Source organism: Parasteatoda tepidariorum, chromosome 5 (assembly GCF_043381705.1).
Source record: "Parasteatoda tepidariorum isolate YZ-2023 chromosome 5, CAS_Ptep_4.0, whole genome shotgun sequence".
Taxonomy (NCBI): domain Eukaryota; kingdom Metazoa; phylum Arthropoda; class Arachnida; order Araneae; family Theridiidae; genus Parasteatoda; species Parasteatoda tepidariorum.
In genome coordinates, this window is record NC_092208.1 from 771,286 (window position 1) to 787,036 (window position 15,751).

The 15,751-nt window shown below is 31.9% G+C and overlaps 1 protein-coding gene across 1 annotated transcript in view; it reads left to right on the plus strand.

Moving 5' to 3' along the window:
* Positions 1-15,751, plus strand: part of LOC107441917 (paramyosin) — a gene marked incomplete in the record, with an annotated part of 88,303 nt that overhangs the window by 68,319 nt on the left and 4,233 nt on the right. The window contains 5 exon segments of the mRNA XM_071180861.1: positions 5,911-6,163; positions 6,328-6,456; positions 9,618-9,782; positions 12,314-12,520; positions 15,294-15,494. Of these exon segments, the coding sequence (XP_071036962.1) occupies positions 5,911-6,163; positions 6,328-6,456; positions 9,618-9,782; positions 12,314-12,520; positions 15,294-15,494 (955 nt within the window).

Genomic DNA, 15,751 nt, shown 5'->3' on the forward strand with positions numbered 1-15,751 from the left:
AATGAAATAAGCCTAGTTGGAAACAATTGTTACACTTCTGAAGCAGATGGAATCTCTCAGAGTTATATTTAAATTGTCTCCCTCCGACAGACATCGCAGCTTCTAATTTTGACGGATGAAGTCCTTCCTGTCACTTTCATGTCAAGGAAGTTCTCATCTGTAGTTCTCTCGTTTTAACTTCCACAAATCAGTTATTCTATGCAGATTAACTGGAATCATCCCCCCCCCAAGGAATGTTTAATTTACCTACAGTCTCAGGTCATATTATTCTACGCACTCATAAGATTCTATGTAAAATCTTAATGATCAGGTGATACTCTATACAGCTTTATTGTTTTTACGCGGTTTGCACTTGTTTACGTTCCTCTATCAATGGGTTTACATTGCAATGTTATACGTTAAAAAATAAATTTAAATGGGAAGTATATAAAAAATCTCCCGTATAAAAACCCATTACTTGTCTGTTTAAAATATTAAAGTATTGCCTATGAACGCGTGCAAAACATGTCATTATTAAAACACTACAGTGCGTCTAATCATTTGATCTAATTATTATAATATAATGCTTGATATAATAAATATTCNTGGAATCATCCCCCCCAAAATGTTTCATTTACCTACAATCTCAGGTCATATTATTCGACGCGCTGTAAGATTCTATGTAAAATCTTAATGATCAGGTGATACTCTATACAGCTTTATTGTTTTTACGCGATTTGCACTTGTTTACGTTTCTGTATCAATGGGTTTACATTGTCATGTAATACGTTCAAAAATAAATACAAATAGGAAGTATATAAAAAATCTCCCGTATAAAAACCCATTACTTGTCTGTTTAAATATTAAAGTATTGAACGCGTGCAAAACATGTCATTATTAAAACACTACAGTGCGTCTAATCATTTGATCTAATTATTATAATATATAGCTTGATATAATAAATATAATATATCGTCTAAATTATCATCAAATTTACATTATATGTCGTCTCATTTACCCCATTGATCCACGAACGTAAACAAGTGCAAACCGGTTTGAGTCGTGTAAAAACAACAAAGCTGTATAGTATCACCTCATAATTAAGATTTTAGATAGAATCTCATACCGCGTTTAATAATTTTACCAGGGACTGTAGATAACGCATTAGCAATGCCCGCGCTATGGATTTCAAATTATTAGCCAGTAAATAAGCCAAACAGCAAATGTATTCGCCAGTTTTCGAAAGTCTTCGCCAAATGCAATTTTTTATGATTAATTTCTTTTCCCGTAGAAAACTATTTCACGGTTTCAGGCTTATAGTATTTGGACCCAATTCTATAATAGGTTATGCTGCGCATTTACCGAAATTTTCTTTAAACGAATAAAAAATACTGATTTGTTTAGAAAAATTCATTTTGAAGTAACTTAGAAGATCGAGTTAAATATATATTTTTATTTCCAGTGGGAAAAAAATCATTCGTCAAAATACAATTTTATTCTCTAAATTTACGATTTTATCGCATTTGACGAGAGCGAAGTGCGGTCCTTACATTCGATATTACAGTACGTTATCTTGATTATCTGCACATTGGGCAGTCATAAGAATCTTTGATAGAACAGCAGCAGCGTTTTTATAGTAATATAATATTATTCATCAATTTTGTTTCCATTTAAGGAATCAATAATATATTCAACAAGTTTGTTGATAGAATCAATCGATTAAACAATTACAATACGAAAAATAAAAAGGTTTCAAGCATTTCACCAATCGAGAATGTTATAACAAAGAGAAATAAACATTTGAGCTTAAAAGTTGCGTCTCCCACTTTAATTTCGAGAATTTATCTCTTTTTTTTAAATTGATGTGAATATAAATAGACTAAGTTACAGACTGTTTAGTCTGAGCGCTAAGTCTATGATTGATTTCGAGTATTTAATTTCTAGTATTTATTCCTTTTCGAATATTTAATCATTTTTCCTCTAGTATTTATTTATTTTTCCTCTAGTAATTATTCTTTTTCGAGTATTTAATTTCGAGAATTTATTTCTTTCCTTTAATCGATGTGAATATAAATAGACTAAGTGACAGACTGCTTAGTCTGCGCTCTAAGTCTATATTTGATTTCGAGTATTTAATTTCTAAACTAATACTGACTTCTGTCTCTACTGACGTCTGTTTATGATAAGACTCTTTCTAAAATTGAACTTCCTCAGAAACAACAAACAATGGTCTGGAGCAAATCGTTTTTAAATCGCTCGGAAAATTTTTTCTTCCTCTTTGACGTTCGGGAGAAGAGCTTTTGTGTATTGAAAAGTTTTATTTGGAAACAATTCAAATCGTCAGATGTGGACTTAAAAGTGTTATTTCAGAAGAGAGATCTTCCTAAAATAATTCTAAAAATAATTCCATAAGGCGATGCACCTGCTGAATGAGATAACTGAAAAGATACCGCGCTCTCCCACAAAAAAAGTTTTTTCTTTTCCTTCCGAAATTTTACAGGCAAATGTCGGCCCACTTGCTTGACGTCACGTGACTCCTATAGGCACCACCGAGTCTCTCATTGGTCGAGAGAAAAAATGACGCTTTCAGCTCTGATCGAGAAAGCGCTCTCGCTTGTTCCGATGTTAAATACAATTCTACAGTATTGGACACTTTGGACTAGAATCGAGAATTGAATAATCGTTTGCTTCGAACAAAGTTGTACTAAATACAAATCTACAGTATTGGACACATTGGACTAGAATCGAGAATTGAGTAATCGTTTGCTTCGAACAAAGTTGTACTAAATACAATTCTACAGTATTGGACACATTGGACTAGAATCGAAAATTGAATAATCGTTTGCCTCGAACAAAGTTGTACTAAATACAATTCTACAGTATTGGACACATTGGACTAGAATCGAAAATTGAATAATCGTTTGTTTCGAACAAAGTTGTTTTACTTTTGGTGTATTCGAATTTGTTTATAAATGGGGGTGGAGGAAGAACAAGCTACCACCGGGTCGAGTCCATCACCAGATCTGAACGAGAAGACGCAAGGCAACGAATCACCAGCTATCGTAACCCTCTCGTTATCAGAACTTGGTAGTATTTTTTCTAAAGCGGCGCAAAGCGTTGCTTCAGATGGAGATGAAAATAAAAAAGATGATTCTTCTGAATCTCAATCGAATCAGGACACAATTTCGGACACTATCGTGGTTATTCATAAGTGTGAAGATTCGGAAGACGCAAATGAATCATCACCAATAGTCGAATCCGCTGAAACCGAGGAAGTTGCTGGCGGTAAGTACCAACACGTACATAAGTACCAATACATACGTACTAATACATACTGACTAAGTTTGGTAAATTCGTGATTCAGTGAGAACACTTATTCATATTTTTTCTCGCAATTGTTTACTTGAAATGTCAATTTTGTTTTAAATAGTTCTGAAAATTATGTTGTTGAAATGATGGTGAAAATAATGCTTTTCCAATTCATATTTTATTTCCATTTTTTTTTCTCTTTTCATATGTTTGTCTGAAAAATATAAGATTTAACACTTGTTACTAGCTCATATTTAAATGACATTGCAAAATTCTTATTTTATGTTAGTTATTCCTATACTCAACCTTTTATTTTTGAAACTTCAACACAATAAAGTTTCAGCTAAATCTTTACAATAATGGCATATATTAGTTATTATTGGGAAAATTGTTGGGCGTAGTATTTTTAAATTTTAAACCTCTGCGAAAGATATTAAATTATTGAATTCCTAAATTAATAATTCTTACTTTATATTTGTACCGTAAAAATAACTCAACTGACTTTTTATGCACATCGTATAAAAGTCAGTTGAGTTATTTTTACGGTGTACTGTATTTATAAATTTTAGTACCATTGAATACGAAAAATGGTGGCAGAAAAGAACAATTTTTTATGTTTTACTACACAATCAACCAAAAGTTATCTATGATGTATCACTACATTACGTTGTTGTTACATCCATTTTCCGTGTTTATTTGCACTAAAATTATTTACGTGTAGTGTTAGTGATAGCTTTGATCATAATTCATATAGTTGAATCATAATTCTTATTCATTGTCGATGAATCATGATCAGAATTCTTACTTTATATTGCATCACAAAAATAACTTAACTGACTCTTATGTATCTTATCTCACCGTAATTATAAATTTAAGTGCAACTGTGTACCGGAAATAGTGGCGGCTAATTTACACCAAGAAGTGAAGAAGAACATTTTCGATGTTTTACTAAACAATCAACCAAAAGTTATCTATGATATATCACTACATTACATTGTTGTTGCCCTCATTTTCGGTGTTAATTTGCACTAAAATTCTTTATGTGTAATGTTGGTGATAGTGTTGATCATAATTCATATGGATGAATCATAATTCATATCTATTGTTGATGAATCATGATCATAATTCATATCGATGAATTATGATTCATTGTAGATGAATCATGATCATAATTCTTACTTTATATTGCATCGCAGCTGCGTGCGAGAAATACTGGCAGCTAATTTACACCAAGTAGTGAAAAAGAACATTTTCGTTGTTTTACTACACGATCGACCAAAAGTTATCTATGATGTATCCCTATATCACATTGTTGTTACCACCATTTTTGGTGTTAATTTGCACTAAAATTCTTTACGTGTAGTGTTAGCGATATTGTTGATGAATCATAATTCATACATATGAATCATAATTCATACATATGAATCATAATTTATACATATGAATCATAATTCCTACATATGAATCATAATTCATACATATGAATCATAATTCATATGGATGAATCATGATCATAATTCTTACTTTATATTGCATCGCAGCTGCGTGCGAGAAATAATGGCAGCTAATTTACACCAAGTAGTGAAAAAGAACATTTTCGTTGTTTTACTACACGATCGACCAAAAGTTATCTATGATGTATCCCTATATCACATTGTTGTTACCACCATTTTTGGTGTTAATTTGCACTAAAATTCTTTACGTGTAGTGTTAGCGATATTGTTGATGAATCATAATTCATACATATGAATCATAATTCATACATATGAATCATAATTTATACATATGAATCATAATTCCTACATATGAATCATAATTCATACATATGAATCATAATTCATATGGATGAATCATGATCATAATTCTTACTTTATATTGCATCGCAGCTGCGTGCGAGAAATAATGGCAGCTAATTTACACCAAGTAGTGAAAAAGAACATTTTCGTTGTTTTACTACANGAAAAAAATGTAGACTTAAAATCTAATAAATCATGTAAATATATTTTTAGACAGCAACCAGTATTTACATAATTGCGAGGTAGTTCCAATTTTTTTGAACACTTCTATTTGAATATTTAAAGTGGTAGTAAATTTTAAGATTTAATATTTTATTATTGATTTAAATTAATTTTAATTTAATTTCGAACGATTTTTGACACATCTACATAAAAACAATTTAAACACTTTTATGAAACCTTTCAATTGTTCTTAGAAATTTTTAAATGCATGCAAAATTGAAAAATTTAAGATTAATTTAAATTGTTATTTGCTACCATTCTAAATATTCTGGGTAGGCAGTACATCCAGGTTGGTAGCTATGGTATTTAAATAGCTAAAAATGAAATAGTTTTTTATTTTTATTTTATGTGTATGTATTTTGATCACTTGAATTTCTTGATCAACTGTCTTATAATGATCTTAATGAACAAATATCAAATTTGGAAAAGAACTTAATTCCCACTTTATAAGGTGACCACTTGTCTAAATGGACCATTTAAGAGTTCTCCCAACGTTGATCGACCAAACAAGCTTTACTATATTTACATATATAGATAAGACTCTGCAACATGATCAGTCATGCTTCTCCGACCCCACTGAACCGATTAATTTCAATTTTTTTAGCATATATATATATATATATAATATATATATGTGTGTGTGTTACTCTATTGTGTGCAGAAAGCAGATGGCTATTGAGATCGATCAATTGAGTCAGCGCCTGGCTGAAGCTGAAGCTAAAGTGAAGACCGAAGTTGCCCGCATCAAGAAGAAGATGCAGGTGACCATCACAGAACTGGAGATGAGTTTAGACGTTGCCAACAAGCAGAACATCGACATGCAGAAGACCATCAAGATACAGTCTACCAAGATCACGGTAAAAAAAAAAAATTTAAATTATTTAAAGAATAATATTTAAAAAAAAATTTTTTTTAATGTATCGTATGAATGTAAGGTTGAATCGAAAGAAATTTTTTTTTAATATTGTTCCGCTCTTCTGTTTGATCTTTTTTGTTGTTAAAGTGATGTTTTGATTTGTAGGAGTTGCAAGCTCATTATGATGATGTGAGCCGACAGCTGAATCAAGCAATTGATCAATTGGGAGTCTCTCAAAGGAGAATCCAGGCTCTTATGGCTGAACTGGAAGAGCTCAGAGTCTCTCTTGAATCCGTGAGTTTCATTGAAATTATAACTGTTTAAATAACTAAATATGTAGTATTATAACTGTTATTTTGTTAGAAGAGCTCAGAGTCTCTCTCGAATCCGTGAGTTTCACTGAAATTATAACTGTTTAAATAAATAAATATGTAATATTATAACTGTTATTTTGTTAGATGAGCTCAGAGTCTCTCTCGAATCCGTGAGTGAAATAACTCTAAAATATTTTGATATAAAAACTGTTTAAAAGAGAATCTTACGAGGCGTGACAATGAATGGGAAATTCATTTTTTTTCTTCCACTAAACATACTTTAAATAAAAATTTCAGAGAAAAAAATTATTTCAGTTGCATTTTAACATTACGCAAAAAATAGTAATTTTCACAGTTGTCCCTGAAACGGTAATGTTTTAATGCAAAGTAACGCCTAGTCTGAGTTTCAATTCTGCATTTTTTTAGCATCGATAAAATATATTGTATGAAGTGATTCAGTTTAAACAGGCCCCTTTACGAACGAAAGTTTTAATGTAACAAAACTAAACTTGTTGTCTTTACGAGACTGAAACCGGTTTGCACCTGTTTACGTTCGTGCATCAATGGGCTCAATGAGACAATATATAATATAAATTCGACGACTGGATAAATCAGACAATATATTATATAAATATGGACTATTTATTATATCAGGTATTATATTAGTATATTACAATAAATAGACCCAATTATTGGACGCAGTGTAATTTTTTAGTAATGACATGCTTTATACGAATTTATATCCATACTTTTGCGTCTTCAGTTTTGACCAGTGCTCCGAAAAATCCTATTAAGAGCGATTATTACGAAACACCCTGTTATAACATCAGCTACTTTATACGTAAGAAACTAAATGTATATCTAATGGGAAAGCATAAAATTTCCATTCTCTTCAAATTTTTTATTCATGTTGCGTAAAATTTTTTTTCTAGTGTTTATACGTAATAATAAGTTATGCTAATAAAAAAGATAAGCACTATCTTTATAGTGCTATTTGGAAATAAGCCTTCTTTCGCAGAAAAAGAAGAAATATCAATAGCAGGAATTCTTTTCTTTAGAAAAACACGCGTATTCCCCAGTTTCCTTTATTCATTACATAAAATGTTTTATCTCTCGTTTATCCATTATAATTATTGCCGCATTCAAGCAAATAAAATATACTATACCATGACACAAAAGTAACGGCATTTATGTTTATTATATGATAATCCATTTATTTTAACAATAATAATTTGATTTTTATTAATAATATTTTTATTAATTTAGTGCAATACAGTGATTTTTAATTTTTTTTGTTTTTAATAAGTAAAATACTATTAAAGAAGGATTATGAAAGGGTTTATTAAGGTTTAATGAAAAAGTAAAATCGTGGATCATTTTTGAACAATCGAAAAAAATAAATGAGTTTATACGTCGTATTAAAATACTGATTTTTTTTTACCATAAGTTTACTTCTGCGGAATTCTGAAACATTGTAAATGCTGCCAGAAAGATTTGCACTTTTCGCACAATGAAAACAAAAAGGAACGAGAGGAAAAAGAAGAAAGTTAATAAGTTTTGTATATTGTATTGATATATTTTTCTTTGGCTATATTGATACAATATTAGAAAGCACTCTGCAGCTGTTATCGTTTGAGCTGATGAAGAGATTATATCGTTTCTTTATTTTGTTTACCGGATTATAATTTTTTTTTAGATAATTAAAAAATGAATTTTTCTTAAATACTTTTGAAAAATATTTTAATAATTTTCCTCTCTTGTCATTATTTTTAATTATTTTCTCAATATTTTAACTTTATATATATATATATATATTATTACAACATGGCCCTATATCTCCTTTTAATATTGGACAACGCATTATAACTACCNCATGTGTTTATCAAGCTGGTAATATAGACCCTTTTGTTTTTTATCATAATATGGAAGATAGTGTTCACTTTCTTAATGAACTTATCTTATTTCAATGTAATGGTAGTGAGGAAGGTGTGAAAGAATTACTAATGAATATATATATATATTATGGATAGACGTTTTTACTTATAGAATGAGCAATTACATTATCAGTTAGATTAATAGCATTAAAATAGTTAAAAAAATGACATCGTAACAATTATTACTGAGAGTCAAGCTCTCAGTAATAATAATAATATTTCAAAAATTGCAAATTCCTACTGAGACTCCTAAAGAACCTAAAATATCGTCTTTTCCTACTGATTGATTGTAACATATTTTTGTAGATATTTATTCAACTCCTATTATTAGTTCACCCTATATCTTGTTCAAATTTTCAATCGATCATAAGATACTCTTTATTCATTCACTCAACTTCAAATAAATTTTGTTTTAAACTTATATTTCATGACACTTGATGTTAATACATTTTGTTTCAAATATTAATTCATGAATTAAATGTAATGAATTAATTTCAGTTTTATATGGGAGCAAAAATTGTAATTACGCAATAAAGCGTCATTAAAATAGAGTTTTTCTTTGTTGCCTTGTCTTAATTTTTTTTAAATATTACTTAGTGTAAATTAAAAGTAATATATTGTCGCTCACAGAGAGACACGAAGAATTCGTGATTGTGACTCAGCATTACACACACATCTCACCTATTAGACTCAAAAAAGGTGACACGAATCTGTGTGGACATATAGCCGACACTCGAACCATCACGATAGTACAGCTCAGCACCTTTAAACCACCGAGCCACCGGGCCTCAAACTCCTCGCACTGTTGCTACTCAGTCTCGATCACGCACAACGTTGGCCTACGTACACTCGACTGCTAATGACAACACAGGTGCAACCACGACCGCGAACTTAATACAGCTCTCACCATCAGCAAAAGTACGGTGATCGTAATACAGCTCTCCGGGCTTCTCACAACACTGCAATGAATCCACTAGTGGCATCCGTTCATCAAATTCTATCGCAGCTGCAATTCTGGCTGGGGGAGTACTGTAGTGTGTCTACCACAACATAAATACCATTCCAATTCAGTAGTATATAAGACATGTTAACTCGATTCTATGGTGGGTTACCTTTTCATAGATGAGGATTGACATTGTCCATAACAACTTTACCCACAAAGTTGTTTCTGCATGAAATGTGTAATAATTCCCATATTTATTTTCAGACGTTGAGGGCGAAACGTGCCCTTGAGCAGTCCCTGGATGAATCACACTCCAAGATCTCAGAACTGACCACCATCAATGTGAACTTGACCTCCTCAAAGAGTAAACTAGAGAATGAATTCCTCACTCTCCACAACGACTACGAAGAGATATCCAAGGAACTCAGGGTAATTACACATTCTCATAAGTATAATAACAGCTGAGGAATTTAAGGTAAAAATAATAGACTAACACTTTAACAGCTGAGGAATTTAAGATCAAAAATAGACTAACGGTTCAACAGCTGAGGAATTTAAGATAAATAATANACAGAAAACTGAGGAAGGAAGAATATAACCTACTTTAACGAAATTCAACAAAAAAAAATAGATCAGAAGGCAAAAATGGAAATACATAAAATCGAACTGAAAGTAGCGCAATAAGCCTAAGAAAATTACCACGCTCTATACCAGTGTTTCCCAAACTTATGACTATTGTGTACCCTTTCTACATTTTTCGTAACGCTGTGTACCACTAATAAAAAAATGAATGTATATTTTAAAAAATATGTTTTTTTTAACATATTTATTAATAAAAATATATGTTTTAAAAATATGTTTTTATTAACATATTTTAGTTATTGACTGTTAACTCTGCAAAAAATTGCCAATAAAAAAAACGTAATCGTAAATTTTCATGGTTAGCTTTGTTTTTAAATAAATTTTTGTTGCAATATTCGTTTGTTGCAAGGTATTTCGCATACGAACGCGTACCCCCGTTAAACTGATCCCGTACCCCTGGTACCACACTTTGGGAAGCACTGCTCTATACGAACATTGCTTTTTCGATGCAGACAATAGAGTCATGGTGACTCAGGGGATAGAGTTTTCGCCTCACAATAAGATAAACCGGTTTCGAATCCCAGCGATGACGGGTCGATACGAATTCCGCACCCGACTCGCATCTACCACAGTGATGACGTAAATTATCCTCAGAGGTTGACGGATCATGGGTTAGAGTCACCTTGCCGTTAGGCAAACCATGGGTGGTTTTCCCATCTATGTAACGCAAATGTGCATGAGTTCCATCAAAAAGTCCTTCACAAAGGCAAGTTTCTCTCAATGCTTGATTTAAAAGTTCCCTTGTCTTCTGTATTGGGTTCAAAATGACAAGGTTAGGAAGTTGAGCATGAGTAGTCGCAAACCCAAAATTGGGTCGACTGTTCAACGACGGTTATAAAATAACGTAAATTAGAGACAATAAAGAAAAGGCACGCTTCCTAACAATTCGCATACTCACCTAGTATTTAACATACAATTAAACAAAAAGGAAACTACAAAACAGGTGTTTTAGTCTTACATTACGTATTATTACCCTCCTATGATTTGCGCAAAAATCTGGCCGAGATAGTCTGCTGGGTAGGGCCGATGTTCAAGAGGTCGTAAGTTCGATACCCGCCTGCCGAAGACTCTTTGTGCATAAGATAGTGATTGGTGCATGTTAAATCTGTCGAGGTCACAAAGTCCTCCAAGTTCCTATAACAAATCAGGAGGTATTTGATCGGAAATGGATCGCGTTCTGGTTCAGATCAAGATTACGATCTCCGGGTGAACGGATGGCGTGTGAATGAGGTTCTCCCTGTAAAACGGGCCTTGACGTATGTGTGTGGCAGAAGTCAAATAATCGGCCATACATTTCGCGTCTGGAAAACAAGAAGATCATTCCTCTTCCTTAACACTAGATTGCCTACGGAAATCATTTTGACTACTTTTTAATTTCAATTCGAAAAACAATGATGTATATAATGACACAATTTCTTAGAATTTTGTTCAACATTTAATTTTTTTATCTTTAATACTTGCCAATAACTTGTTATATAACTGTAAGTAATATAAAAATTTAAAAAAGTAATTTTAAGCAAATTTCTTTACACATTATTTATTCTTTTACAATCCAGTCATTTTGACTGTTTTCAGGCAATATATGTAGATACTAAGTTTCGGTCTTTCCAGTGTTAAAATGGCCTTGACAGTATTTACAAGCGGCATAAGACAGCTACAACAACAAAAGCTCAAATTTATAATCCATTTTTGATAGTGGGTAACATTTTGAAAATACCATCCATCTTACCACCAAAAAATCAAATGTGTGTTTGTATAATAAGTGAGGGGAATTACTTTTTTAATGAATCAATCCCAAATGCATTTTAACCCCTTGCTTACGGTTCTTAGTACGAAGCCTTTCTGGTTCACCTGTTGTACCAACCGTAAGCAGAAGGTTAACGGAACATAACTGGAATGACAGTAGAAAATTTACTTTTATTATTATTATTACTACTGCACTGCTGTTGTTGTTGTTGTTGACGCATGCCTGTTGAGGGAGATGGGGTGCGATTATTCTTGTTTTCCAGTGGCGCCATCTATGGCCAAGAATTCAACTCCTGCCACACCACACGTCACACCCGTTCATAAGGCGAACCCATTCATTCATCCACAGATCGTAATTTAGACCTGAATCTGAGAATGATCGATCTCAAATCCCGTACCCCCAGATGTATTGATTTGTTATGGGAAAATGGAGGACTTTGCGACTCGACAGATTTAACGTGCATCAGTCATCATTTTACTGCACTGGGAGTCTTCTGCCGGCGGTGTTCGAACCCACGAACCAGGCTATCCCGTTCCTTATTACTACACTAATTGATGACTATTTATTGCAGGTGTCGGACGAGCGTTACAACAGAACTGTAGTGGAATTGAAATCAACAAAAGATCTTTTGATCGAAGAGCAAGAGAGGAGCATTAAGATCGAATCCATCAAGAAGTCCCTGGAGGTAGAAGTGAGAACCCTGCAGGTCAGAATAGAGGAAGTAGAGACGAATGCTTTGGCAGGTGGAAGACGGGTCATCAGCAAGTTGGAATCCAGGGTATTTCATTACACATTTCCTTTACTTCTTCTTTTATAAATTAAAGCAAATTTCATTTCCTGTTCCACTGTGGGCCAGCGATCTTTGGCCAAAAGTCAAAAACTAATTTTTCAACCAAAATATGTGTAGGCAGTTTTAATATATCCCAAATTAAGTATTCATAATCATTCCAAACATTATCATTTACTTTTTGGACCGACGAGAGTACAATGTTATGAAAAATATGTTTAAAAAAATTGTTTTAAATGTAACCTTTAAATTTTATATTTCAGAAATATATATAGGAATTTCACCTTACTGTTACATTTTTATAAGAGTAATTAGTGTTAAATTATAGTACATTTTTTCAATGTGATGGATGAGTTAATACTCTAGACACACTTGTTTATATGTTATCTTTTGATATTTTACAAAATTTGAATGACTTTCGAAAATTAGTTTCAAAAAGATCCACGAGTTCATTAGCAAAACTTTTTTGTTGTTGCCTTCTTTGATGTTTCTTCTTTCGAAAAAACCTGCCCCATTTTGCCCGTATTGCAAAGGAGGATTCAGTATACCAAAAAACAAAAATTGTTTTTTTTCTTCATGTTTTCGCATTATTTTGTAATATTACATCGGAAATATAATTTGATTTTCATTTTTAATATAAAATGACGAAAATTATTATATTTTCATTTCTATATTTAGTTATTTAAACGTACTACATTATTATTTCTTTTTTTTGCTCGCCCTATTTCAGCCGCCATTTTGCTTTTTTTGGGTATTTTTAGTGTATTTCAAAATTTCAACTATGAATTCAATTTACATGCCCCAAATTTTGAAGCAAATTTTATCGAAATACTAATTTTGACCATGAAACCTTGGATGCTGGCCCACTGTGCTGAGTAGAAATGTTTTTTTTTCATTTATCTAAGAGAAATAATCTTCTGTTTGATTTAAAAATCGAGGCGAAGATTAATCTATCTTATGTTAAATTCTCTGCTTATAGTCCCCTACGTTTCTAATTTTTTAAACGATTATTTTTTTATAGAAAAAAATAATAATTAAAAGGATAAATTGGAAAGATTATTTCCAGCAATTAAGCACAATAAGAAATATCTATAATGTACATGTTACTTTAAATAACCGAAATCAAGAAAATGTCGACTTTCACCGATGAGTGTCAGCCATCACATAGTCGCTTTGGTAAATGTCCGACATATTTTGTTATATCTGATTTGATATTAACTGATATTATTGCACTTATTTGATATTTGGTGTCCGCTTTGGTGTCCGACATATTTCCGACATATTTGTTATATTCGATTTAATATTAATTTATTTGCTGGTATGATTATATTTATTCGATACTTTAATATCTGTTAGATTAGGAGAAATGCCAGTGTTCGGAATACCGGCTAAATACATATTGAGCAACAGCACTTGATCTTTTTTTTAAAAAAAAACATTGATGTAGGGCACATACCGGGCAAGTGTATACAGGGCACTGAATCTTATGGTAGGCAGATCACTGGTAGGCAGATCTGGTTTTTTATGGTAGGCAGATCAGATCTTATCACTGAATCTTAGAATGATGTCATTGGTGACGAAGTCATTTTGACTGTATTTTAATTTCAATTAGAAAAACAATGATTTATATAATGACACAATTTCTTTGAATTTTGTGACTTTTTGCACAACCTATAATTTTTTTTATTTTGAATATTTACTAATAACTTGTTATATGACTGTAAATAATATAAAAAAATTTATTTTACCCCTTAACGGGCCTTTTATTTCTAGTAAAGGTGAATTAAAGTATTTTTGGAATGGAAATTGTTTTAAGAACAGTAATTGATATAAAAAAAACTCATTTAGTTTATAAAAATGCCATTTTTTTGGTGGTAAATATATTTAACATGACCTATTAGGAACTTGCTGACTTTTATTTTTCTTTATTTATAAAATAAATTCCTTAAATGCTACACACTTCAAAAGGAATTATGTGTTTTATAACTTTTATACGTTTTTTAAAAGTGACAAATGGTTACCAATTTTATTCAAACTCACTTCAAGAAAGCTGAAGTTATTGAAAAATGGAAACCTAAATTAAAAGTGGTAAAACGTGGTAGTGGTAAGTATACTTACCACGGCCTTCAAAAGGGTTAAACAAATTTCCTTACACATTAGTTATTCTTTCACAATCCAGTCATTTTGTCTACCTTTGAGCACTATAGCTATGTACTAAGTTTCAGTCTTTCTAGTGTTAAAAAACATGGATGTAGGACATACCGGGCAAAATGCATACTGGGCAGTGGCACTGAACCTGAAAAAAACATTGATGTCGGGTACATACCGGGCAGTGGCATTGAATTTTAAAAATAAACATCAGTGTAGGGTATACCGATCAAATGTATACTGGCACTTAAGTAGATCTAATATATATTTCGAACATTTACCAAAGCGACTATGTGATTCGATATTTGTTCCGACATCGATTGACATTAGTTTAAATAATTGTTTTAAATCGTCTGCCAACTCTTGTGAAAATAATAACTGCAACTCTGGCTGGTTGCTAAGCAACCCAAACGATTTTTTCTTGTTATTAATGTTTTTTTTTTTATCGTTCGTCTGCGTATGTGTGTGGAAATAAAAGAATACTAAAGCTGACAATATTCTCTTGATGATTTCGGTCATTCACATATTTGGTTTTTATGTACGTAATTCGGAGTGAAAGAACAAAAATGTTATGTCTGTCACAAAATAAAAGAGTGTGCATTATTTTGTGATCTAGATTCGAGACATAGAGTTGGAGTGTGAGGAAGAGAAGAAGAGACACTCAGAGACTGTGAAGATGATGAGGAAGAAGGAACACCGAGTGAAGGAGTTGCTGTTGCAGACAGAAGAGGATCACAAGACAATCACCATGTTGAACGACGCCGTCGAAAAACTCACAGAGAAAGTCAAGGTCTACAAGAGGCAACTCAACGAACAGGTAATCCCTCTATCCCGCAAAAATTTTCACGTCTTGGCTGGCTGCAAAAAGATAGTCAGGATTGGGTACTATTCGAGTGATGCGTACATTTGTTACTAGTAAATAACAATTTATGAAAAGTAGTGATCATCATAATAATAAATGCAATAAAAATAATAGTAGTCATATAATAATGATAATAATAAATGCATTAAAAATAACAGTAGTCATATAATAATAATAATAATAAATGCAATAAAAATAATAGTTGTCATATA